We start from the raw sequence: 26,698 nt of genomic DNA on the forward strand, positions 1-26,698 counted from the left end.
GTCTGACCTTATTTACCAGGTTTTTAAAAATAAAATCTCCAGATGTTATAGTAACAACTTCCAGACACCACAGCCTTCTCTCACAGATTGTTATGTTGGCTTCAATAAAGTCTTCCCCTTTCCCTGTTTCATACCTCTCATCTTCCAGGTGCCCTTTCATCGTCTCATTATCACATAAGTTTTAGTATGGGCTTTTTTTTTTTTTTTTGCAGGTGGAGACCACGTGGCTTTGCAAGGCCAGAGTTAATGAAGATTTTACATAATTCACTGGATGATTCCTTTAAACGCCTTATTTATCCTCTCCTCTGTAGAGATTTCAGGTATGCATCTTGTCTTGTTTAATTCTGTAAACTGTTTATTATGTATGGCACTGGTCCAATTAACGCATATAGTAAATATTTGTTGATTGATTAAGCCAAAGAACTTAGAATCTCAAAGTCTTAAATTTAATCCTTGGTTTCAATCTAAAGATACATTTACATGCATAGATCTTAAAATGTTCTTAATTGTGATATACTCAAATCTTGACCTGTTAATGCATACCCCTCCCACTTCTGCAATACTTGCCTTGCAATTTGACAACCAAACAATTAGTTTTATTAATTAGAGATTTAGCTTGGAAGAAACAAACTGGAGAAGTTACTTTGTGGCATTTTTTAGAAGAAAGCCAAAGAAAACATAAGGAAGATAGTAGAGAGTATGAGTTTATTATTATAAAGAGAGAAAGCTAATACATGTTTTAAAATCTCCAGATGGGAATTGTGTGGATGAAAATTATCAGCATTGATGAACAGATATCAGGAGATTATTGAAATAACCATGTCAGTGAATTAGCAGAAGTTCTAATAGTAATGAAGGTGAAAACTACAAAAGAGATGAAGTGAAGATGGGAGAAGATGGAAAGAAAAGAAATACAGGAAAGCGAAAGTCTTCTTTCCTGGTACTCTCTAGTCTTTGTCTTGGTACTTACTTTTTAGAAAGTGGCTATTTCCTTGTATAGTATTCCTATCTGCGGTAGATTTGCTGCATTTTAAAATTTTTAGGCTTCAGCAAAGACTACCTGAGCACTGTGGAGTTCTAGCCATCTCCTCGTCCTCACTAGAATTTCTAGCAGACTAGGTAGTGTTTGTTCTTCTTTTGCTGAGCTCGGCTATTGAATTCAGAGGTGTTCAGAGCAGGGAATGAGCAGATACTATTAAAAACATATGTAACTCCATTGTCCACTTTCTGTTTATCAGCAATATTCATTTTCTTGTTTGATCTTTTTTTTTTTTTTTTTTAATCTTTTTTTGGTGATACTGGGGATTGAACTCAGGGCCTTTGCACTGAGTTACAACCTCAGCCTTCTTTATTTTGAGAAACAGTCTCACCAAGTTGTTAAAATGCCCAGGCTGAGCTCGAACTCAGCCTCCCAGAAGGCTGGGATTATAGGCATGCACCACCACACCTGACTTCTCTGGTCATTTTTAGCCTAGATGTCCGCTAAAAATTTTGTTCCTTTTCAAATTTTATTTCAAGTCTGAAGTAACATCTCTTGAGTTTGAGTGCGAGGGCATACACTTTAAGAGGTTCTGTTTGTAGTGAAAATTTACTTAAAATTTCAATTCCTTTTTATATATTTATTCTTATCTTGGTTTTCATTTTCATATAATGTCCAGTTGTGTATTTAACATTTTTGCATATATTTTATTTGAATGGCTTTGCTTCATGTAGAATAATTTCATTCAGGTCAAATGTAAGAGTTTAGTGTGGGATTGTTTAATATGTAATCCTTTTTTGGTTTCTATTGGAAATGGCGAAGCAATAGCAGTTTACTTCTCTTTTTCTTAAATGCCTGTGGTTCAAACAATACAACTTATTTCAGTTCCTTAGTTTGCAGGTGTTGTCTCAAGATGAGTCTCTTGGTAGAAATACTTATTTGAACAGCAGTTGAGGAGAGGAGTCCCCATTGGTTTTATTTTTCTAGTTGAAAATAAATTTTTCTGGTATGTTGAAAAATAGAATCAGTAATGCACAAAGGAAAAAAACCCCTGTAATTGCAATTAGTTTTCTCTTTTCCTGTATGTGTATTAAGAGATTATATAGATGATTATTTTGCATTTCTTACCTCCCATGACTGTCATGATCATTTATCCATGTGTCATTTTTCACATCTATTTCTCTCATCAATTCTTCCTTGTCAGTTACCGAGTGCTTTCTAGTTTGCTATCTTTTATTATATTTTAAATTGTTCCTCTGTATCTCCATGGTTACTGTCTTAGTTCAGAATATCATCATTTCTTTCTTGATTACTGTACTATAGACATAGAAGATCTCTGCCTTCTGTCTTGTCTTTTCCAGTATAGAGTCTACATCGCCCTTTCAACATTCTCATTTCATTGTTTGATGCTTGTCTACTTAAAATACCTCTGTGGATCTTCTTTTTCTTCAAGATAAAATCCAATTTCTTTAGAGGAACATATATGACCAACTCTGTGTGATCTAACTTTTTCTTGTCTCTGCAATTTTTATGTCTTTGTTATTTGTTTTTTACTTTAGCACATGAAATTACTTACTTTTTCTATAGCGAGCCATGGACCTTTATATACTGCTTCCTGTGTCTGAGGTATCTTTTCCCTGCCTTCCATCTTACGGTCCCCACCTTTGTTTGCTTATTAGTTTTCTTTTTTGATTTAGCTGAGAAGACATCTTTTCTAGAAAGTTTTCCTAATTTAGCTGTCCCTCTCATGAGTTCCCTTCATATCACTGCTTTTGACTTGCCTGGTTTTTTTTTTCTTTCTTTGTTCCACTAGACACTGTGATATTCAGGCAAGTATTTTATCTTTTCAGCTTTGTATCTTATATCGTTTATGGTACCTTGTGTCAGACTGTCAGCAAATGCTTCCAAATAAATAAAGTTAAGAATGAAGATTTAGAAATACCTTCAGTGAGACTTTTTATCTTGTTTGGATGTGAGATTGTGATAGTGAAGTGTTAGAGAAGATGAGAGAAAATCCTTAGCAACTAATCTCGAGACGTAGTTGTGTGTATTTTTGTGTATATAGAAATTCTAGGCTGCCTCCTGCCTGCCTGCCATGGACTATTTCCCCTCTTTGATGCCCCTCTGCCATGCTGCCCTGCCTTGAAGCCAGTCGGCTATGCACTGAAACATCTATAAACTTTCTTCACCAATGGACATGGATGAAAATGAAAGTAACGAGTCAGGGATGACAAGCGGCCAGTGTCCCGATGATGCAGTACAAAAAGGACAAAATTCAGCACGGGATTCTGGTGAAAGTGGTTCTTCTAAGTTGTCCAAGAAAAGCTTCAAGCTGGATTACAGACTAGAGGAAGATGTAACTAAATCAAAGAAGGGCAAAGATGGGAGGTTTGTTAACCCGTGGACCACATGGAGGAATCCGTCCTTTTCCAACACTCTCAAGTGGCTGATCATGGAGAAGAATCACAGCAGTGTTCTGAGCTGCAAAGAGGAACTTGACAAAGAGCTCCCAGTGCTTAAACCCTATTTTATTGATGACCCTGGAGAAGCCGGAGTGTGGGAGGCAGGCTTATGGGTCACCTGGCTGGGCCACGTGACACTGCTGATCGAAATGGATAAGCTCATCTTCCTCACAGATCCCATCTTCAGCTGTCTTGCGCCTCTCCATTCCAGTACCTGGGTGCAAAGCGGTTTCGTCCTCCCCCGTGGACGATAGAGGAACTCTCCCCGATAAATGCCATCCTCATCAGTCACAACCACTATGACCACGTTGCCTTGAACAAGTGATTTGGAAATGAACTGAGGTGGTTCGTGCCTTTGGGTCTCCTTGACTGGATGCAGAAGTGTGGCTGTGAGAACGTCATTGAGCTGAACTGGTGGAAGGAGAATTGTGTCCCTGGCCACTACAAGGTCACCTTTGTCTTTACGCCTTCGCAGCACTGGTGCAAAAGGACTCTCATGGATGACAACAAGGTTCTATGGGGCAGCTGGTCTGTCTTGGGGCCTTGGAATCGGTTTTTTTTTTGCAGGAGATACTGGTTATTGCTCTGCGTTTGAAGAGATAGAAAAGAGATTTGGACCTTTTGACCTTGCAGCTATTCCCATTGGCGCTTACGAGCCAAGGTGGTTTATGAAATACCAGCGTGTAAACCCAGAAGAAGCCGTAAGGATTCACATTGACGTTCAAGCAAAGAAATCTGTGGCCGTTCACTGGGGAACTTTTGCCTTAGCATATGAGCATTACTTAGAGCCTCCAGTGAAACTGAGTGAAGCTTTGGAAAGATATGGACTTAGGACTGAAGATTTTTTTGTCTTGAAGCATGGAGAATCAAGGTACTTAAATACTGATAATTAAAACTCTGAATAAAGATGAGCACAGAAGCTTTTAATGAAAAAGGCATCATTTGATATAAATTGGAAAACAAATGAAAAGACTAAGAAATTCCTGAGTGTTAAAGACTTTTTCATTAGCAAACAGCTCCTGCAAGTGTGTTTTATGTTTTATGTAATAACTTGCTTACCAGTGTGATGACCAGCTTATGAAAACTATGAAGGTAGTTCAGGGGTGGGTCATGTAAATAATGAGTTGGCCAATGTGGATATAGAAATATATCAGTGGTATAAGCATTTCAGTAGACAGTTTTTAACTAAAGCACTATACTTTAGTGGTTGTAGAATTTTCTGAGGTTATGAAAAACTGCTATTAAAGACCCATCTGTTTTTCTCTTTAGGGCCTTCAAGGTAAGTCAAGGCTGTCTCCTCACATCTTTTCAGAGGCCTACACACACATCTAATATTCACATTGTAGTAAGTGATACAGTTGACTCCCACATGCTTATAAACATAGCATTTCTTGCTCTGTCATGATTAGCTTACATGCCAAATGTTAGGTGATGTACTTTGGTAAGCATAAAAACATAGATGTTTGGGCTAAATTACCATTTTTAAATGGTAATACTACTTTTTCTGATGAAATATACCTAACATAAACTTTATTTTAACCATGTAAAAAATGTAGTTTTTTGGCATTAAGTATATTCACATTCTTATGCACTCATGACTACCATGACTTAAAAGTTTTAAAAGAGGGGAACAGTATATTCTATTGCACATTAATGATCCCCAAATTAAAAGCTAACTGATCTGGGCAGAGGAAGGGAAAGGGTATGGTGATGAGAACATGATTTATGAAATTTTCTATTTTTAATATGAAACACCTGCTAAGCACAAATATAGCTGTAATTAAGTATTTCAGAGAAGATAAGTGTAGATTTTACATGTGACAATACACTTTGACTTACTTTCTTCATTTCCCATTTTCTTTATATACACATTTTTCTGGTTTGCTAGCACTAATCCCGATTTGTTTTATAAATATTTTGTTTTATATGATTAAGATGTCATATATTTTTGTATCAAATGACCTCTAAGTATGATAGTACCTTTGTGGAATACAAGTGATTGTTAAAATAAGATTTTGGGTGTCAGCTGAGTTGAGTTTTAGGGTTAATAAGGCTCTGTATTCACTTGATTGCTCTAAACCAGCTGTGCATGGTGGCACATGCCTGTAATCCCAGAACTCTGGAAGGCTGAGGCAGGAGGATCACCAGGGAGGTGTGTTAGATGCTATTAGAGGGCCATTCCATGCTCCGGTTCCATAGGCTTAGTGAAGTACTTTATTCACACAAAATAACACTTTTTCTAAACCAAATGTTACCTAGGCATTGTTCTGTAATTGGATTTGCACGGATGCATGCATGACACATTAACCACTGAATCTGAATTTTAATTTTCATCGTTTCATCTTGAATTTTCTTTGTAGCCTGAAAAGTCACTATGCTCACTGTGCCTCTTCCTCATGTGCAACAAGAGGGTAATTTTGACCTACCTCCAAAATGTGTAAAATTAATAGAGATTTTTAAAAAGCAAAAAAAAAAAAAAAGAAATTCTACCTCAACCCTGATGTGCAGTGTGCTTTAAATTATTTTAATTATTTTAATTTTTTTCCCCTGGGCAATGGCTTATGTTTTTTACTTGGCTTAATAAAGAAGATATACTTTTTATAAATTCTAATGAATTTCAGGCCCTAATATGTTAAGAGCTTCTTTAAGTAGATGAGTGCCTAAAACTTGTTTGCTAAATGCCTTTAAATACATAGTAGACCTAATTTTATCTTACAAAAATTTTTTGTTTTGCTTTGTTTTGTTTTTCTTTTGGTACCGGGGATTGAATTTAGGACCTTGCGCTTGCAAGGTGGGCATAGTCCCACTGAGCTAAATCCCCGGACCATATCTTACAAGTTTTTACAAATATACTTTTAGTAACATCTCTGGGTAAAACTGGGAAGATGTTTATATGAGGCATGGTTCTGGGCTGAGTGTTAATATCTGTGGTCATGTTGTGTCACTGTGAGAATGACAGGTGAAATAGAGATGAGGACGTTGAGATATTTATAGGTGAAGGTATAAAATTAAATATTGTTAAACTACCTATCATTCAGTAATTTATCATTTTAATTTGTGTTTATATTTTTAATTATTTGATAAATATTAATTTGGGTTTCACATCCCATATGACATCCAAATCTTTATTTTTTTTTCTTTCTCATACACACATGTGTGTGCACACACACAATTCTACATACAGCTTTTATATATAGTAGTGAGCAGAAGGTAGGTATGACAAACATATCAGGTTTGCTTCAGAATTGTTTTTGGTGATTAGCTAAAGTAGACTCAATATAGGTTTTTTTTTTGGTACCGGGGATTGAACTCAGGACCTCACGCTTGCCAGGCAGATGCTATGCTGCTGAGCTACATCCCCAGCTTAATATAATTTTTATGTGATCTTTTTCTTCTTTTTTTTAAAAAAATAACTTTGTTATCAAACACACACACACATACAAAAATTAAAACCATTCAAAGAAGAACAATGCAAGGAATAAAAACTACAATAATATTCAAATATAGTAGAACTCAACCAAAACAAAACTGAAAAAGCACTTAAACATTTTTCCACATAACTTATAAAAGCATCTCAAGCACCAACAAGACACCAGAGGATGTGATTTGTTTCAGAAAGATCCCCAAAAGCAACATTGAACAAATAGTGTTCTGGAAAATAACTCCAGTTAGCTAGCAGACTCCACATAAGCCAAGCTTTTTTCTAATTTAAATTTTGTTACAGTCATATGACATGCGATGGAAACACAATCCGAGAAATATGTTATTAGGCCATTCCATCCGTCTGTATCCTTTATTACACTTTCAGTTTCTCACACTAGAGAAACTATTCGGTATTTTTGTTCTATTAAATGTTTCTGTGAGGAATATTGAACAAAATATGTTCTGCTTTTTTTCTGGAAAAACAATGTGGATGAATGAAAAGCTAAGTACTATTTCTTATTCTTTTTCTTCTTCTTCTATTTCTAAAGAGCCAAACTGACATCAGATGCAGAGAAGGAATCAGTAATGATGTTTGGACGGAACCTTCGTCAACTCCTTTTAACAAGCCCTGTCCCAGGGCGCACCTTGATGGGAGTAGATCCTGGTTACAAACACGGTTGCAAATTAGCTATAATTTCTCCTACCAGTAAGTTCTCTTTTAGTTTTTCATATAACAGTCATAAGTTTCACTTTATAGATTTCATGAGGATTTGGAAATAATGTTAAATTTTGAAGCTTTTTCATAGGGATATGGGAACCAGAAAATCAAACATCAGATTTCCCTTTTCTTGATCAAAAAACTGAACATATGACCATCATTTATTGCTTTCCCTATGTCTCAGTAGAGATACTGGAGATTTAACTAGGATTAGACTTGAACTCTGCTACTTCCCATTAATTTTGTTTATTGTGATGTATTTGCATATACTTTAATTCTATATATATTTTTAATACCAAAAAATATTTTTATTTTGTCCAATCAATATTTTTCTATTTACTTGTGTATTTACCCTTCCTATTAGTTTTCTTTCTGCATTTCTTTGTTTCTGTTTGAAAACATTTTATTTCTGTCTTGAAAATCTCTTTGCTTTCACTCTTTTTTTGGTACCGGAGTTTGAACTAGGGACCTTGTGCTTGCGAGGCAGGTGGTGGCACCACTGAGCTAAATCCCTGGCCCTACTTTTGCTTTTAATGTGGGTCAGCTGATGAGAAATTGTCTCTATTTTTGTTTGTCTGAAAAAGTCTCTCTTTTTCCTTCATTTTTGAAGCTATTTTTGTGATAGTACTGGGGATTGAACAAATTCGGGGCCTTGCTCATGGTAGGCAAGTATTCTACCACCGAGCTGTATTCCTAGCCACTGAAAAATATTTTTAATGGGTATAGAATTGGAGATAGGTAGTTACTTATATCATTCCATTTTTATTTTACTTTTTCTGGCTACATTTTTTGTTGATAAGTTAGCCAAAACATTGTTCATTTTGAAAGTAATATGTCTTTTCCTGACTGCTAAGATTTGCTTTATGCTTTTTTTGAGAAGTTTTCTTATGATGTGCTTGTGTGTCTGTGCGTGTGTTGACACGAATTTCACGTGGCACTTTTAGCGTCACTTTCTATAAAAAGTATATTATGTATCTGTTAGATCTTTCAGTTTCTTCTATTTTCTGTTGTTTTATTTTCTATTGATTGTCTAAGTTTATTGTTTTATCTGCTATATCTAATTTACTATTAAGCCTATCGAATTTTTTAATTGTTACTGTTTTTCAGTTTTAGAATTTCATTTGATACTTAACAAAATAAATTGTAGTTCCTTGGTGAACTTCATCTTTTAGTAATTAAAAAATTAAATCTTTAAAATTTTTCTTCCTTTTATCTTATTTTTCTTAGGACCTTTACTATTATACTTATGTGTTCTTGTCTTTCTTTTGGTTTAGATTTTTACTTGTGAACTATTTTTTCATTTCATATTGAATTCTCAATTTATATAATTCCAGAGGTTTTCTAATTCTGTTGTTTGTTATTCTCATTTTCTATAATGGTTGTCTGTAAAGCTTGTTTTCATTTATTAGGTTCTGTTTTGTGGGCACATCTTTCTGTAAGGACATTATACTAGGTTTAAAAAAAAAATTCCTGTCTTAAAAAATCATCCTGAGTAGAATTAGGCCATTATTCTTTTGATTGGTTTTACGTAAAATTACTTTTTCCCAACTCTTGAGAGGACATACTGGGCTAAGAAAGGGTTTCTCACTTTTTGACTTTAGAATATTCCCTTCTACTTTCCCCAAAGTTTTGAAAAAATAAGCACAATTCTTATGGATAGAGAGATAGTCTTATACTTCTTGGAATCTGCTTCTATGCCTCTTGTATGTGGGCTTTTTTCTCTTTTGTTTATACTCTCTTTATCTTGACCATTTTGGATGTTATTCCCAGCAGTTTCTCCTCAAAAGAGATCTTTCTTTTAGTTTCAGGAGTTAGGGATCAGAGTTTTCTAGTCTTTCAGAACTTACTGGGCAACCTGAATTTCCCCCAGTTTCAGTTCTTGTTCTCAAGCTAATTGTTGTAATTTCCAAAGAAGTATTTTTTGACGTTTTGGGGATTCTTCCATTCTCAGGGCCATCACATACTCTGTTTCTTCTCTCTGCTTCTCTTGGCTTCCTCTCCACATGCCAGTGGGTCTGTTAGCTGTCAGTGCGTTATTCCCACTTGCTCAGGTTTTAGGTTTTGTGAGGTGTTTTGTTACCTTTGTTATAGTCATGAACTTTTGCTTTATTACTCTAGTTGTGCCATTCATTTCTATAATAAGTGGGATATGTTTTATCATTTATTCCTGCACCTATTGAGATATTATATGGCTTTTTATCCTTTATTGTGTTACTGTGATGAATTATATTCTTTAGGCTTTAAAAAATGTCAAATTACACTTTCTTTAGATAAATTCAACATGGTCACAGTACTACAATACTTTCTTCTGGATATGTTGGTAGTTCAGTTTTCAGTATTGTGTTGCTTATAGGATAATTCTTTTTAAAATATTAAACACATACATGTACTTAGTCTGTGTTGATAACATTTTTCTAGGAATTTGTTTCATCATTTAACTTAACATAATTAATAGTTTTTTTTTAATCTGTGCTCTATCTCTAATTATATACTCTTCTTCTCTAGTATATTTGTGTCTTCTATTGTTTTTTTTTTTTTTTTTTTTTTTGGTAGCAGGGATCCAACTCGGGTCCTTGGGTTTGCAAGGCAGGCAACAGAACCACTGAGCTAAATCCCCGGCCCTGTGTCTTCTGTTCTTGATTAGCATTGCTGAAAGTATGTGTTTTCTAAGTAATTTTTAACTTTAAATTTTCTTTTATTTTCTGAGTCAGGATCTTACTCTGTAGTTCAGGGTGGCCTTGAACTCACTATATGGCCCAGGTTGGCCTCAAATTTGTGGCAATCCTCCTGCCTCAGCCTCTTGAGTGCTGGGAATACAGGTATGTGCCACCATGTCCAACTTTCTTTAAATTTTATTAGGCTTTTCTGTTGTGTCCACCTCTCCCCATTTCATTAATTTCTGTTTTTAAGTATCATTTTTTTACCTCTGTTTTCTTTGAGTTTATTTTGTTGTTCATTTCCTAATTTAGTAAGTTACTTACTTAGCTCTTTTTTTGTTTGGTACGAGAGATTGAACTCAGGACCTTGTGCTTGTGAGGCAGGCACAGTGTCACTGACCTAAATCCCTGGCCCTTAACTCATTTATTTTTATTCTTTAAGTGATTATCCTCAAATTCTTATAAATAATTTTAATTAAAAATAAAATATTTTCTGTATAAAACAATGCTGAAAAGATTTCAATTCTTTTATTGGTACATTTTAGGTATACAGTACATTTACATTTATCATTGGGTGCTTGTACCTGTAGATAATGTATCTTAGTTCTTATTTTTTTCCCCATTACCTGTGCACCCTTCACCCCCTCCAACCTTCCCTATTTACATAGATTTTATTTCCATTTTTTTTTCTTTTCTCATAATTTTTTCTTTCCTTTCTTCCCTTTCCCCTTCTCCTCCCACCACCCCTACACCTTTGGACCTTTTCCTATTTCAAATTATGAATTATTCATTTTAATCATTTTAATCCTTATTTACACTTTCAGTTTCTCACACTAGAGAAACTATTTGGTATTTACACATGTGTGTCCTATTTATTTCACTTAGGAGGATGGTCTCAATATGCATCCATTTAGCTATAAATGTCTCTAGTTTCTCATTCTTTATGGCTGAGTAGTACTCCATTTTATTAAAAAACCACATCTTCTTTATCCAGTTTCCAGTTGATGGGCACTTGGGCTGCTTCCAAGCTTTAGCTATTACAAACTGTGCCGCTATCAACATGGGTGCATGCATATTGCTGTGGTATGAATCTTTTAATTCTTTGGGGAAGACACCCAGCAGGAGAATAGCTGGGTCAGATGGGACCTCTAGTCCTAGTTCTTTGAGGTATCTCCATACGGATTTCCACAGTGGTTGCACCTGTCTGCACTCCCACCAACAATGGAGAAGGGTTCCTTTCTCTCCACACCCCTACCAGCATTTGTTATTGGTTGATTTCTTGATAGCAGCCATTCTTTCTGGGGTGAGATGGAATCTCAGTGTTGTTTTCATCTGCATCTCTCGAATGACCAGTGATGTTGAACATTTTTTCATATATTTATTTGCTGCCTTTACTTCTTTGCCTGAGAAATGTCTGTTCATTTCAGATGACCATTTTTGAATTGAGTCTTTGAATTTGGGGGGGGGTCTGATTTTTTCCAATTTTTTATATATTCTCGATAGTAGACCTTTGTCTGAGGTACAGCTGCTAAAATTTTTTTCCCACATTGTAGGTTGTCTCTTAGCTCTGTTGGTGGTTTCTCTTGCAGTGCAGAAGCCTTTTAATAAGATGAGATCCCAGTTGTTGATTCTTTGTGCTAGTTCCTGTGCTACTGAGGTTTTGTTCATAAAGTCTTTTCCTATGCCAATGTCTTAAGATTTCAATTCTTTAACATACAGCTCAAAGAATTACACAAAGTAAATTCATTTATCTACAACTGAAAAGAAGAAAAAGAATAGTATCACAAGTGTTTGATATTTAGCACACATTCAGTAAATGTTAGCTACACTATTACTGATGTTAGGTGTTACTGAAAACCATTTCTTTTTTAGATTGTCATGGAATAGTATACAGTTAATAATAGTTTTAAGAAGCAAAATGGACTCCTTGACACTTTGAAAGTAACATTGCTTCAGAGTCCATATTTGATCTAGGGAATGATTCAGATTGTGTTTTGAAAGATAAGCCAATCCCATTTTTTATTAAAATTTGCTTATTCCGAACATTGGTGAATTATATTTTGTAATTTCTTAAAAATTGCTTATTTTTTTCCATGTTTTTAAAGGTCAGATACTTCATACTGATGTGGTTTACCTGCATTGTGGACAAGGTTTCCGAGAGGCAGAGAAGATAAAGAGACTTTTGCTGAATTTCAAGTATGTAAATAAGTAATCTTTTGAGTAGTTCAGTGGCTCAGCCAATCAGAAATAACTCCAAAGCCCCAAAGTTGGAGGGGGGATTGAGGGAGGTGCTTTGGTGAGAGAAAAGGAACCTTGTAAAGCTCTCCTGGGGCAAAGTACTGCAAAACTGTACCCTGGAGAAGCATTGTTCCCTTTCTGTGCCACCTTCACAAAGAGGGGTGGTGATGTGGGCAAATGTGAGCATTTATTTCTTCTCTTTGACCGACCATCTGACCTGCCCTCCTTTCCTTCTTTTTTTCCTCTTTCTCTTCCTCCTCTGGGGGATGGGTGTGCTAGTAGTTAGAAATTTCAAAAATTGCCAACATAACTTATGTCTTTATACATAATGTCTTTATTTCTGTTCATAATGTTCCAGATTTTACTTTTTCTTTTTTTCTCATTTTGGCAGTTTTTAATTAACCTTTTATTTAAGAGGACTTTATTCCTGCATCATCTCAGTTGTTTCTTCTTTGTATTTGCCCTTTTCCTTTTCTACTTGGAGAGATTTGGCTCTCTGTTCCAGGATCTTTTTGTGGTGTTTGTCTTCAGCCTGGTGATAACTACCTTGCTGTGGTGAATGCCCACATGGACAGTTGTGCCATTTGTCTTTTCCTGCTGCACCTGTTCAGTGTGGATGATGTGTTTCTTTCCGTAAACCTGGACTGTTTTGCCAATCTGCTGGTCTTTATAGTGTCCTTGCACAACCTGAACCCATCATCCTCTTGGGCATAGATGTACTTCCGCATTGTACTTCCACCTCCACTCTGGAAAGATGGGAAGACACAATCTTCCTGCAAATGTAGGGAGGTAGATTGAAATGCCTTTTACAGTTCTTTCTTCAGTCTGAAGTCACAAAAAGATTGAATTTCATTTTGGCTCTGCAGCTCCAGTGATGATCACAAAAGGGTTTATTCTTTATGATAGGTATAATTTTGGTTCCTTGTAGATGGTAGTGAAGCAGACTGACTGTTCTTGAAATTGTACAACAGTGTACTATTTCTCCACTGCATTCCAAATGCAAGGCATTGTCTTTTTATTTTACGTATGTCTTTTTCCCTTGTGAAATAATGGAGAGGTTGCTTGGATGTATGAGAGAATAAAAGCATTATACAATAGTATTTGTGCATTCTGTACACTTCCTCTGGTTGATTTCAGAGCATGCCTTGAGCTCATCCGGTTTCTCATTCTGTTTCTCCCTTGAAGCTGCAGCACAGTGGTGATTGGAAATGGAACTGCCTGCCGGGAAACTGAAGCTTACTTTGCTGACCTGATAATGAAAAATTACTTTGCCCCACTGGATGTTGTTTACTGGTAAGGATGTTAGGAATATTTGTTTTCTTGGAGAGGTATGGTAACTTCTGAAGTTTCTTTGGTGATGAATTCTCTTTTTTCTTTTTAAGATATGTGTCTTGTTTTCTCCCCACACTACCTCTTGCTGATAAGAGCTTCACAGGATGATCTAAATTGTCTTGTCTTGTGGAGAGATTTAGGACAGGAATGATAAGAGAAGAACAAGGTCCTGAAAACCCTCACAGAGGTAGTCTGTGGGGCCTTACTCATTTTTGTGGGATTTTTCAGACTGTATGTGTATTGGGTGAGGGCCCTCATTAAGTGTTGACTGCTAAGTAGTTTGATCCATCAGGCTAGCAGATATGGATAGATTGGATAACTTCACCTTCTCCCCAGAGTTTTTTAGCCTGTGTATCATTGCCCTTCAGAACAGAGAGCCAAAGTAAGTATTATAAATTAAAAAGTATTTCTGATGCCCTATTCTCATTTGTCTCCTGGTTACAAGGTTTCATTTTATACAGGTATACAGGTAACTTCTGCATAGCTGTGGATTAGCATGACCAAGTTTATGCCTGCCCTTCCATCTGTAGGAGTTCTGTTTTCATTTTCCATTGTTGCCCTACTTTCTGTTTGGACCTCAAATAGTTGATTCTACCTTTTCCAAACTATAGTGGGATAGTAAGCCTTGAAAGGTTTGGTTCTAGGAGAGGGTAGTTATAGTGGGTGATAATTTAGTGAGGGGCAGGTATTTAGTATAGTATTTTATGTGGTGAGAATATATTCAGAATAAGTCAGGAAACTAAACTGAGGGTAACCATAGAGGATTAGGAGAAGGTCATACAAACTCTAGGTGCCATGGGAATGTGTTTCCCAAAAGGACCAAATTGAAAAGTCCCCCTGAGCTCTTTCCCTTCTCCCTCTTCTGTTCCCTCTCCCTTTCTGTTTCCTCTTCTAGCTGGCCTGGGGAATATTGTGGATTTTCCCTGTTCTAGGAATTACAAACCTGCATCCAGTCCTTTTGAGAACCTAATACAAGCCCTTAACAGAACTGATTGTTTATTTCAAGCGATGCTTCTGACTTTTTTTTTTTTTTTGGTACCGGGGATCGAACTCCTCGGGTCCTTGCGCTTGCACAGCAGGCGTCGAAACCACTGAGCTAAATCCCCGGCCTGCTTCTGATCTTTTTATTACTAGTTCACATTAATTTGATATAAATATCTTCTGTACATTTGTAGCGATTGCAAATGCAACTTTCTTTTTTTTGGTACCGGGGATCGAACTCGGGTCCTTGCTCTTGCGCAGCAGGCGGTGAAACCACTGAGCTAAATTCCCAGCCTGCAACTTTCTAATAATAAAACATATTTAGTGAAAATATGCCCAGTTTCACCTGAAATTGCTGTAGAGTGTCCCTTTATTGAACTTTATTTATTTATTTATTTTGGTACTGAGGATCGAACTCGGGTCCTTGCGCTTGCACAGTAGGTGGTGAAACCACTGAGCTAAATCCCCGGCCCTATTGAACTTTAGATAGTGCACAAGAAGGGATGAGCCACAGAGTCAGACAAATCTGGATTCATGTTTTGATTTCATCGTTTGCTCTTTATGCATTTAGAAGAATTTCTTAGCTTCTCTTATCTTCACTTTCCCCCTCATCTTTAAATGAAGAAAAGAATACCTACCTCATAGGAGTTTTAGGAATATTAAATGTAAAATAACATATAGTAGGGCAAAATAGCAAATTTTTAATAAACAATACAGTGTTTGTGTATATTAGAATGTATTTCTATGTATATTTTTACCTTGTTATAAATATAATTTGTATGTATTTATAATTATTGTGAAATTAGTTAAAGATAGTGTCATCTTGGGCAAATTTATAGTTATATAAGCATATACATTTGTTGCAAATGATTTTCCCAGTTTTCCTTCTGGCTTTAAATATGACCAAGAGTATATAAATAAATCCACAGGACAGCAGAGGAAGAAAATTATGTAATTATAAAATAGGCAGAAGACTGTTTTCTAAATATGCTATATAAAGAGCTCTTAGAAATCAATAATAAAAAGAACAATGAACTATTACAAAGAGTACAGATCATAAAAGATTAAAAATGACTTCTCAATACTGTGTATGAAAAGATTTTTATCATTCACAATGAAAGAAATACAGATCAAAACTTTAAAAAGATACCATGTTTTACCTATGAGATTGGCAGAAATAAAGTTTAGCAACATACTATGTCAGTGTTGGGGCATAGATACTTGAATACATTATAGCGAAAATGCAATTTGTTATAGCTTCTCTGGAACACAATTTGGTAAACTATCAAAATTGTATACTCATGGGCCTTTCACTTCTGGGTAATTGTCCCTTCTAACCTCTTATTTACACAAAATGGCTTGTGCTCAGGAGTATTCTTTATTCACAACTGTTTATAAGTACTGATTTCTATTTCACTAAGTTTAAAAAATGAAGACCAGAGGATAACATTCAGCCTTCTCCCTCCATCCTTTCTGGATTTTAACCTTTCTTGATTTTCCATCTCTTATCTCTCTTCACTGCTTTATGGTTGATTTCTTCAGTTCTTTTCTCCAGTTCACTAGCTTTTCCTTCACCTGTCAAATCCATCCATTGAATTTTTAATTTTGGTTATTATATCTCTGTCTTTTAGAAGTTCTATTTGTTAGTTTTTTAGCTTTATTGAGAGATAATTGACATGAGAAACTGCACATAAAGTCTACCATTTTATGAGTTTTGACACGTGTGCTCCTGTGCAGCTATTATTAAAATCAATATAATGAACATACCTATTACTCTCCTAAATTTCTTTGTGTTGCTTTTAATCCGCCTTTCTCTCTCTACCTCCACCTTCCTCCATGCAACCTCTGCTTTGCTTTCTATAATTATAAAAGGTTATAGTTTGTCTTTTCTACACTTAAATATTATGTAATCATACAGCATATATTGTTTTACTAACATCTTTAACTCAGCATAATTATTTTGAGATTCATCTGTGTTGCAGTGTATACACAATTTGTTCATTTTTTTAACTGACACATACTCTTTTGTACAAGTGTATCATAATTAGTGCATTCATTCACCTGTTGGTGGACATTGGGGTTGTTGCCAGTTTTTTTGCTCTTACGAATAAAGGAACATAAGCATTTGTGGACAAGTCTTTTTGTAAACTTAGGCTTTTGGTTTTTTTTGGTAAATAACCAGATATGGAAAAGCTGTGTTGTGTGACAGGTATTCAATTAACTAAAGAAATTGCCAAAATGTTTTTCAAGGTGGTTGTACCATTTTACATTCCCACCTGCAGAGTGTCATTCTACTTTTTTCATATCTTAATGGAATCATAAAATTATGGCCTTTTATTTGTAGCTATCCTAATGGATGTATAATGCCACCTCATTGTGGTTTTAATCTGTTTTTTCTTAGTAATTAATGGTATGGAGCATCATTATTTGTTTACTTGTCATCTTGTGTCTTCTTTGCTGAAGTATCTGTTTAAATCTTCCTATTTGAAAAAAAGGATTGTTTTCTTTCCTATTATTAAAATAAGAGTATTTTTTATTTGTTCTGAATAGAAGTCCTTTGCCAGGGTAATGTTTGTAAAGAATATACCAGTTTTTAGCTTTTCATTGTTTGTTTGCTTTTGAGGCAGGATCTCAATATGTAGTTCATGTTGTGCTTGAATTCACTATGTAGCTCAGGCTGGCCTGGAACTTGAGGTGATCCTTCTGCCTCAGTCTCTTAAGTGCTGAGATTACAAGTGTGTGGCACCACGCCCAACTTTTTCATTCTTTTTGAAACAGGATCTTTTGAATAGCAAAATATTTTAATTTGGATGAAGTCTTCTTTATCAATTTTTAAATAGCTTTGCTTTTTGCTTTCTATTTAAGAGATGTTTGGCAAAATCAAGGTCACTATAATTTTCTTCTAGGAATTTTATACCTTTAGCTTTCATTTAAGTCCATAATCGTTAAAGAATTTACATCTGTCCATTTAATTTATTTCAGGTATATTTCTCATCTCTAGAAGTTTTCTTTTTCAAATCTGCTTGATTATTCCTGCAGTTTTTGGTTATTCCTGAGCATGTTTTCAAGCTTTTCTTTTATTTCTTTTATTATATTAAGCATTATGTTTTACAGCCATGTGATAGTTTCTCCAAAGTCTATTTCTGCTATCTGTTGTAACTGCTGGTTCAGCTTTATGATGCTTTGTTTCCTCTTCTGTTCAGTTTTTATTATAAACTCTTGATTTTCATGGGAGTTTTTTCTGTGGGAATTCATTGAGGCCTGGACTGATGTAAATTGCTTCAAAGAGGATTTGCATTTGGTTCTGACAGGCTCCTGTAGATACTGTACAACCAATTTGGGGTCATTTAAATTAAATTCTCGGCTTGAGCTTTTTTTCCTGACCACCTAAGTAGTGTGAATTTAGGCTGCAAACTAGAAAGATAGCTTATGGCTCCATGTTCTCATCAGCGATTCTCCCATCAGCCTGTGACAAGGTCTGAGATAGTTCGTATCCATTGTGATCTCCTAGGGTTAGGATGTAGTGAGTTTATTTCTATTTTACCCTTTTACCAAGGGGTTAACCCTTTGGGATCCCAACTTTACACAGATGAGGGTAGGTGGAGAAATCTCTTGTTAATATCTATCTTAGATGGACCTTGGTTTTTGTCTTCTATTTCTCATATTCTGTGAAAACTCTGTGAGACCATGAAGCTGGAAAATAAATAATACTCTGTTTAGCAAATGCTCTTGCCCGAAAGTCAGCTTCATAAGTCAAGGCTCCCATTTATACTGCATTATTTTTACCTTCAGTATTTCTTTTTGCCAAATCACAGATGCATTTAAGAAGATGCAGTAAGTGTATTTAGGACTTTTAGTTGTTTTGAATAATAGATTAACCCAGGTAGGTAATCTGTCATACTACTGGGAAACTGAGGTGGTTAGTACTTTGTTTTTTATTTTAAATTTACTTTAAATTTAAAATTTGTTGTTTTTAGCCACCAAAACCAGATGAGATCATAAAAGAAAATTTAAAGATGATAATTTTTTTTATCACCTTAGTTTACACATTTAAGAATTACTTATTTGCTTAGCTTATGAGCTGCATATTGAAACATGTACATGGCATAGCTTTTATCCTTTGGCAGTTTTAATGTTCTGTTTTTAAAGTATGCCCCAGAAAGAGATTTTGAAGAATCCAGGAATATACAGAGGAAAAGAAAAATAATTTGTAGTCTCAGTACTCAAAAATGATGTTTAAAAAATGGTGTTCATATTTTATTGTTTTTCTTGTTGTTTTACTTGTGTACCCATTCATTCAGCAAGTATTTTTCACATGTAAATAAATGTTTACTTGAATGAGATAGATTCAATGAAAGGCAGAAAGAGAACTTTGTTTTACTACTCCAACTCCTTAACTCTGTTTGAGTGAACTCAGATTCATCCAGGGATGAACCTGAATCTGTCCTGAATAATGGACAGATCTCATAGATGTTTCAGTTCCTCTCAGTCATTACAACAGTGTCATTTCAGCAATTGAAATATTTCTCTAGTACAATAATAGGAGCACCCAACTTGATATAAGTTTCAATCTGGAAAGTACTGCTTCACCGTAGGATTTGTAAATGACATGGATAGTTTCCTCTCTTATGGTTTAGATCTAAAATGTTTCAAAACAAAATGTCTGAAGTGTTCCGAAGTAGGGTTTTGGAAGGTTATTGGATCATGGGGTGCTAAATTCAGTGGATTAATACCACACCCCCACTCCCCCACCCCACCCCAGCACGTGCTTTTGCTCTCTGCTTCCTGGCTCCGATGTGTTGAATAGCTTTCCTCTGGCAGGTCCTTCCACCATGTCATTTCTGCTTTGGAGCCAGCCAACCAAGGACTTAAAACCTTTAAAAGAAACTATGAGCCAAAATAAACCTCTCCTCCTTTAAGTTGCAGATGTCAGATATTTTGTCCCAGCAGTAGAAAGGTGCCTAATACACTCTCGCTTTTCCTTTCAATAGCTGAATTTTTGATCCTTCCAAATTTAGGCCTCAAAGGGAAGAAGACGAAGGAGGAGGAGGAGGAGGAGAAGGGGGGGCGGGGAGGAGAGGAGGAGGAAAAGAAGCATAGGCTTAGGAAGGGGGAATAGTTACAGTTGGGGGTAGGGCCTTCTGGGTGGCCCTAATACAGTTGCTTTTTTCATGGAATATGAATTTTTCTAGTGATAAATCTATATACAGAGATTAAGAGTAAAGGAAGGAGAAAGAGAGAGAGAGAGAAACAGATATTCTTATCTCTTGGTGATATGAATTCTGTTTGTGCACTATATGAGATCTATGTTAAGAAAGCCACCCAGGCTACCCAGGTGAGGTAGCACTGCCTATAATCCCAGCATCTGTGAGGCTGAGGCAGGATGTTCACTGCTAGTTCAAGGTCAGCCTGGACTACATCAGGAAATCCTGTCTCACCCCCCACCTTCTCCCCCCCCCCCCCCGCAGAGAAGGAAGAAAGCCACCCAGGCTCAAGTAAAATGTGATAAATTTATGTTCTCATTCATATCATCCAGATGCATCTCATTTTGTTGTGTCACATGAGCTCTTTAGAGCCATATTTTTCGAGTTGTTGGTTGCAACCCAGTCATTAGTGAAAGGTGTAATAATTAGTGGACCCAAATTAGCATTTTAGAAAAAAGTTAAAGCAGGGTGTGTTGACATACATCTGTAATCACAGCACCATGGGAAGCTGAGGCAGGAGGATTGCAAGCTCAAAGCCTAGCCTGGGCAATTTAGCAATTTAGTGAGACCCTGGCTTGAAATAAGCAATAAAAAAGGGCTGGGAATGTAGCTCAAATGTGAAAGCCCTAAGTTCCCAGTACTGTCAAGGAAAGCAAAACAAAACAATACCAAAAAACCAAATAAGCAAATAAATAAGCAATCAAAAACAAATTAAATATAAAAGAATACTGTAGTAGGCTAAGTATTGTCTCATGAATATTTGCATTGATTGCATATATATGTTGTACCAGGTTGCTGTGTGAAGTGTATTTCTTTGATGATGGTGAGAAAAATCTGAGAAGCATGCTGTATGAAATCCAGTAACCTTTCATCTTTTCAAAACTTTTTGAACTGTGAATAATACAGAACAAAGATTAGCCTGCAAGAGTCTATAACAAGAAAGAGGGAAGCTCTTAGAAATATAATTTAGACTATCTTATAAAATGACAGAACATCTTCTTAACAATATAAATAGGGCAGTGGTTCACAGGCCACACTGAGATATGTGAGCAGGATAAATGTGGACTACCAGTAAAAACCTGAACCATGATGCTTTACAGGTTCCCTGGAAAAAGTTGAAATTAATGGATAGAATTTTTTCAGTTAAGATTCCTCATGTCAAAGAAGAACTTTCTAAACACTTCGGTTATTAACACATGTCAAAGTTTTATTGTAATTTTATCTCAAGAGAAAAGGCTTCAAGTAGGCCAATTCAGAGACACTCTTGTTAACACAATTTTATAGAATAGAGAAGGTAAAATAATTGTAGTAGAAAAACAAAAATGTTTAGGAGTTTGGTTTGTAGAACAAGTCTTATATCCATTAAAGTACATTGAAAAATTGTTTAAACATTCTGTTAAGAATGCTTTTATTTAGTTTTTTTAGAAGATTGTGAATTTTCTTTGTTAGACCAAGTTTGGAACAATTTCTGTGTTACTGTATTATTTTTTTTTAATCTTTTGATGTCTTCTAGGATCTCATCTGTGATTTAGCTCTTATGTATTTAGGCAGATTTTATAATATGCATATGTTCCATTGTGTTCTGAGTAGAGACATTGACTTCAAGGGGTTGCCACTAGGAAAAGATTGGGAACTAAAAGTAAACCAGTTTGTGTGTTGTGACTGCAGACTTTCTGCCAAATGGATTTTATAAGGATGTATGCAAAGCTGAAAAATGTGTAAGTAACTAAGGATATGTGCAAGAAGGGACTCACTGACTTATCAAAAGTAGTACTGGAAGATGAAAGCTTAAGACCTAATTTCGTCTATTACCTTCTTCCCTCAAAGTGTACAACATAAAAAAGCTTTTAACAATTGCCTCAAGGAAAAGATAGTTAGAAAGGGGAACTTGTTGCTTGTAGATAGTCCTAATTGATTGTCATAATCTAATCAGTGTCTAAAAGAAAGTACTGTTACTCACTTCCTTTGATTGTGAGATAGAATGATTTTAGAGAACCAAGCCCCAGTAGCTAGATTCTTTAATCTCAGCACTCAGGAGGCTGAAGTAGGAGAATCACGGGTTCAAAGGCAGACTGGGCAACTGAGGGCCTAGTCTTAAAAGGGGGAAAAAAAAAAGATTTTAGGGCTGAAATGATAGACTAGATATCAATAAAAGAAAACTAGAATGTGATTAAAATAAGATGATATCAAGAGAGTGTCTATTTCTTATTTTATCTTCTGGTCCAGATGGAACATTTTCTAAAGTTTTGGGTGAATTTATGAATAAAAGTTTGATATTGTTCTATTTTTGATAAATTGTGAAAGCTTGGAGATGAATAGTTTTTTGATGTTCCAAAGGTAAAATAGATTATACATATGATTATTGAATATAATCTTGATCAGGCAAGATTATTATGAGAGGATGGTTTATGAGCAAGTGAGAAAGAACAGTGGAACTCTAGAAGAAAGAATGCATGCTCTTATGAATAAAACATTTTCATTTTCTGTTAGGAAAACTGGACTGATAGACACATCCGGATCTTGGCACAGTGTTTGGCAGTGTCTTGACACCCTTACAGATAAGCTAGAGACTTGGTTATGTGGCTCCCCAAAAGATGCTGATTAGCAAATGGATTGATGTGTGGGGTGAGGGCCTGAGCGCCATGCCACTGACACTGGGTTAGTTAATATTTTAGTCAATAATTTAGTCTAGGTTTGGAGGGCTAATTTTCAAATTTGTAGATATTGAGATTTGTTAGAATCAGTATCTGAAAGATTAGCTTTTGGACCTAATCTTCCTCTGTGAACTGTAATTTGGATAAATGACTTTTGTGATGCTAGGGGGTATTTTGGTAGAGATTTTGGTGGTGTGATTTCTAAGATTTCTTTCTTTTACTCTGATCGTGGATCATTCTGTCAGAGTAACATGCAGCAGATATCTCCTGCCCTGAACTACCTGGATCTTTTTGTTTTACTTTAAAGAAATTTACTTTCTAACACTTCAGTAAGCATAGCTATACAACTTAAGATATATCTAGCCATAGAAAGCCTGTAATGAAGTTAATACTGTTTTAGAAGAAGGAAAAGTTGTGGTTGCTGTTATTTATTTCTTATGAGTGCATTGCTTTACCTGTTTCACTTGGGGAACTTTCCTCAATGATGAAGACCATGAACTGGGGACAGCCTACATTGTTTTGTGGATATTAATTTGATTATAGTGCTTAAGAACAAGTTAAGCTGATATGATATTTAAATTCTTCACTTAAGGTTTGAGAAGATGTAAGTGACATTGCAGAATTTTGTTATCTTTCACATGTTGATGTTTCTCTTTCCATTCCTGTGATTACTATAAACACTCTCCTCTTGTTGGTAAGGTTTCCTTGTAGGAGTGTTTATGGTACTAAGTAAATTTTAAAATAAATGTTCATTTTGTTGAAAGGCCAAAGTACTTTTAAAAATACATATTTAAACCCACTTTTAGGGGAGTGTTGATGGAAAGGAGGCATAAGGAATAAATAATTCAAGAGTGTGTATTTGGTTTTAAAATATTGTTTGGATCTGAATTCAGTTTGACAGTTTTTGATCAAAATAAAATGTTTTACCAGTTTTGTAACCTATGTGTTTTTGTGTTCCTAAGTCCAATTTAAGTATCTGTAGGAGTTATCCCAGCCTACCCTTAACTGTAGCCCTTCTTGCAGATCTTTGTTTATTGACTTAGATTAGAACTGGCTCAGTGCCCAGTGATGGTCCTTTCTCCTCTGAAGGTTTTTGGTTACAAATCTGCTTTTGTTGCCAGTTCCAATACAGATTCTTGATTGTTTTTGTTAGTTTTATTATAAGTTCTTGCCAAAGATACAGTGTAGTATAACCAAAACAGATGTTCTGTTTAGACAAGTGTATTTGCTATAACAGGACCTAAAATGTAAATTAAATGATAAAATGTTCAGCAGTAATGTAATAATTGGTGAACTTTGGGATTTTATTGTTTTTGATAGTTTTTAGAAATGAAAGAAACAATGCCTTATTTTGAGCAATTATTTAACATTTTTTCTCAGCCTAATCTCAGTTTGTATATGCACAATTTTACATTTAGGTACTATTCCAAACTGAAATTTTACTATAATTTTGAAGGTAGCATAAAGTTCACCAATTCCATATATCTACAGTTCTGTTTTCTCTTAAAGTATATACATCAGATTAACAGTACTTTCTGTTGCAGAGATACAATTGAATAGAAAGGATAGTTTTGAAGATTTTAATGCTTGTAAATAGATAGGTGAAATATTTATACATAGACCTTTGTATAAGTAGTGTTCTTTGTAAAGTAAGGCACTATGTTATAGGGTTGTAGAATCCATTTTTGGGGATTTTTAGTAACCATCTCTGTGAATAAGCTCCAGTATAGTTATGGTTTATGCTCGGTTCTGTGTTGTAGTCAACACAGATATGTAGTAGATACAAGATAGATGTATTAATATTAAATAATTTTAATTATTTTTGATCAAAGTTCCTAGAATAAATTAATATGTAAGGGATAGTAGTGTATGTTTAGTGGTTAATAATGGAACCATTTTTATTTTGAGATTATTGACTCTTCAGCCTATTCTCATTCATATTTACTTTTCTATAGCATTAAAACAGCTTTCTGTTTTCTCTCACCTTTGGCTTGTTTTCCTTCACCTTTGGTTTGTCTTCCCTCACTTTTGGCCAACACTTTTCCAAATAAGTATTCAGTTAATTATTGAGGAACAGTTAAAAGTTTTTTCTTACTACTCCTGTTACGTTTTTGCTCTAGGTTTGTGATCTCTCTCTCTCTCTCTCTCTGTGTGTGTGTGTTTCTGTCTCTCTGTCTCTCTCTCTGTCCTTGCATTTCAGTTTGTATTATAAGAATTCAAAATTGCTGGAATCCTTTGCTGAGATCCTTTTTATTTGGTTATATAGGACTTGAAGATTCAGGGACCAGAAATAGTTCTTGAATCAGCCTTATTTGTATTTTTTGGCATTGAGAGGTGGTGGGGTGGGGGTTTTGATTCTGATGTATTTTATGTGGTTAAATCTTTGTATTATGCTTTCCTAACTTATTGAAATACCACTTTCAAGTTCCCCACATCCGTACATTTCTAAGGTTACACCCAGCTTAATCTCCATTACTTTTCCGCTTCATAGCACTTACATTTTGAAGGAACCCTAACATTTGGGTTCACATTATGATAATGAGGTTTCAGGGCATGGAGGATTAAAGATGTCTCAGGGCTAGTTGCAGAATAAAGTGCAGAAGCACTTGTAAAACTTCCTTGATTGGTGAGTTGAGGTGCTTTTATTTATTCACTACTCATGCAGCATTAATTGGTATTTCATCAGGTACCTACAGTGCTGTAATTCTAGATGTGACCTTGGGTCTTGATTTACTTCAGCTTCGTTTTCTTTATTAATGTGCCATGAAAGAGGTACATGAAAGATGGCCAACATCAAAGCACCTTTTAAAGTAAAGTGGTCGATAGGAATTCCCTGGTATTTAACACTGTCTTGTCAAATGTTTCAGCTGATTTGCATCCTTTTACAAGCTATTGCTTGCTGCACTAAAAGAAATTTAAAGGGGGTGTTTCAAGTCTTGGTGGGAGTAGTGTAGGGGATGCTAGTGATCATAGTGGTAGGGTGGCAATAGTTGGCCAGAGAAGAACATAAACGAGAGATTAAGAGCGTACTGTTTTCAACTGTGTTTCTCCCAATATTGTTTTTATGTTTTTCTGGGTGAGGAATCTTTAGTGCAATAGAGTGTTTATGAGCAGAAGAAGCCACTTATCTTGGTTATCAGTTGCTAAGAGGGTGGCCACAGAAAATCCTCAACCCTTTGAAGGAAAGAATAAAAGAGAATGCCATTATCTTATTCAGATGTTGTTTAGCTAGCTTAAATTCACAGCTTGTTTATTCTTTACTGAGTCATATGAGAAAAGCTATAAACTTAGTAATGTGGGAAACTGAGTCTGAAGAAAGAACAGAAGAAGTGGGACCAGACAAGGCTTGCTATGTATATTGTGAATATTTATTTCCCCATAAACACATCTTTTAAATGCTGTTTTCTTTGTGCTGAGCAGAATAGATGAGGATAGAACTTTTTGTAGCTCTAAGTTTTGAAAGTGATACCTTTTTTGTTTCACCAATATTAGTTGGCTGTTTCTCCTTACTTAAGAAAAGATATTTCAAAGTCCTTACTTCTTAGCTTCTCACCAGAGTTGTCTGTGGATCTATTCCTATCATGTTTATCATAGAATTTCCATAATTTGAATAGTGAAAAATAGAAATTATGTAGTGTTTTGGAAAATGAAGTTTACTTGCCTTTAGATTTATACCAGTACTTTGTTTTCAATTTAAAAATGTAACCTTGGCTTGTAGAGGTCTTTTAAAATCTAGTGTAATAAAATGTTGTAAATAACATTTATTTTTAGGTATTTGTATGGTATTAAAATATATTTTTAAATTAATTTTATTGGTACATTTTAGGTATACAATATAATGACATTCATCATTGGAAATTTGCACCTTTACATAATCTCTCTTGGTTCTTATTTTTCCCCCTTTCCCTGCCCTCCCTTCAACCCCTCCATCCCTCCCTATTTACAAAGACTTTGTTTCCATTTTTTCTTTTTCTCATATTAATTCCATTCCCTTCTTTCCTTTCCCCTAACCCTCCTACTTCCCCTTCCACTTTGGACCTTTTCTTCCTA

At 35.3% G+C, this 26,698-nt stretch overlaps 1 protein-coding gene and 2 pseudogenes across 3 annotated transcripts in view; 2 read left to right on the top strand and 1 right to left on the bottom strand.

The window, feature by feature from the left end:
• Positions 1–26,698, top strand: part of Srbd1 (S1 RNA binding domain 1) — a 240,327-nt gene that overhangs the window by 58,657 nt on the left and 154,972 nt on the right. For all 3 annotated transcript variants that reach the window (XM_087216429.1, XM_021253815.2, XM_087216430.1), the window contains 4 exons: positions 213–320; positions 7,413–7,570; positions 12,345–12,435; positions 13,663–13,770. In XM_087216429.1, coding sequence (XP_087072555.1) covers positions 213–320; positions 7,413–7,570; positions 12,345–12,435; positions 13,663–13,770 — 465 coding nt within the window. The remainder of the gene's footprint in view (positions 1–212; positions 321–7,412; positions 7,571–12,344; positions 12,436–13,662; positions 13,771–26,698) is intronic.
• LOC147826989 (N-acyl-phosphatidylethanolamine-hydrolyzing phospholipase D pseudogene) lies at positions 949–7,406 on the top strand (annotated as a pseudogene).
• Positions 12,692–13,330, bottom strand: LOC110347966 (large ribosomal subunit protein uL24 pseudogene; annotated as a pseudogene).

Source organism: Heterocephalus glaber, unplaced genomic scaffold, assembly GCF_053883595.1.
Source record: "Heterocephalus glaber isolate CG9 unplaced genomic scaffold, H.glaber_assembly_v1.0 deba00001457, whole genome shotgun sequence".
In the NCBI taxonomy this organism is placed as follows: Eukaryota; Metazoa; Chordata; class Mammalia; order Rodentia; family Bathyergidae; genus Heterocephalus; species Heterocephalus glaber.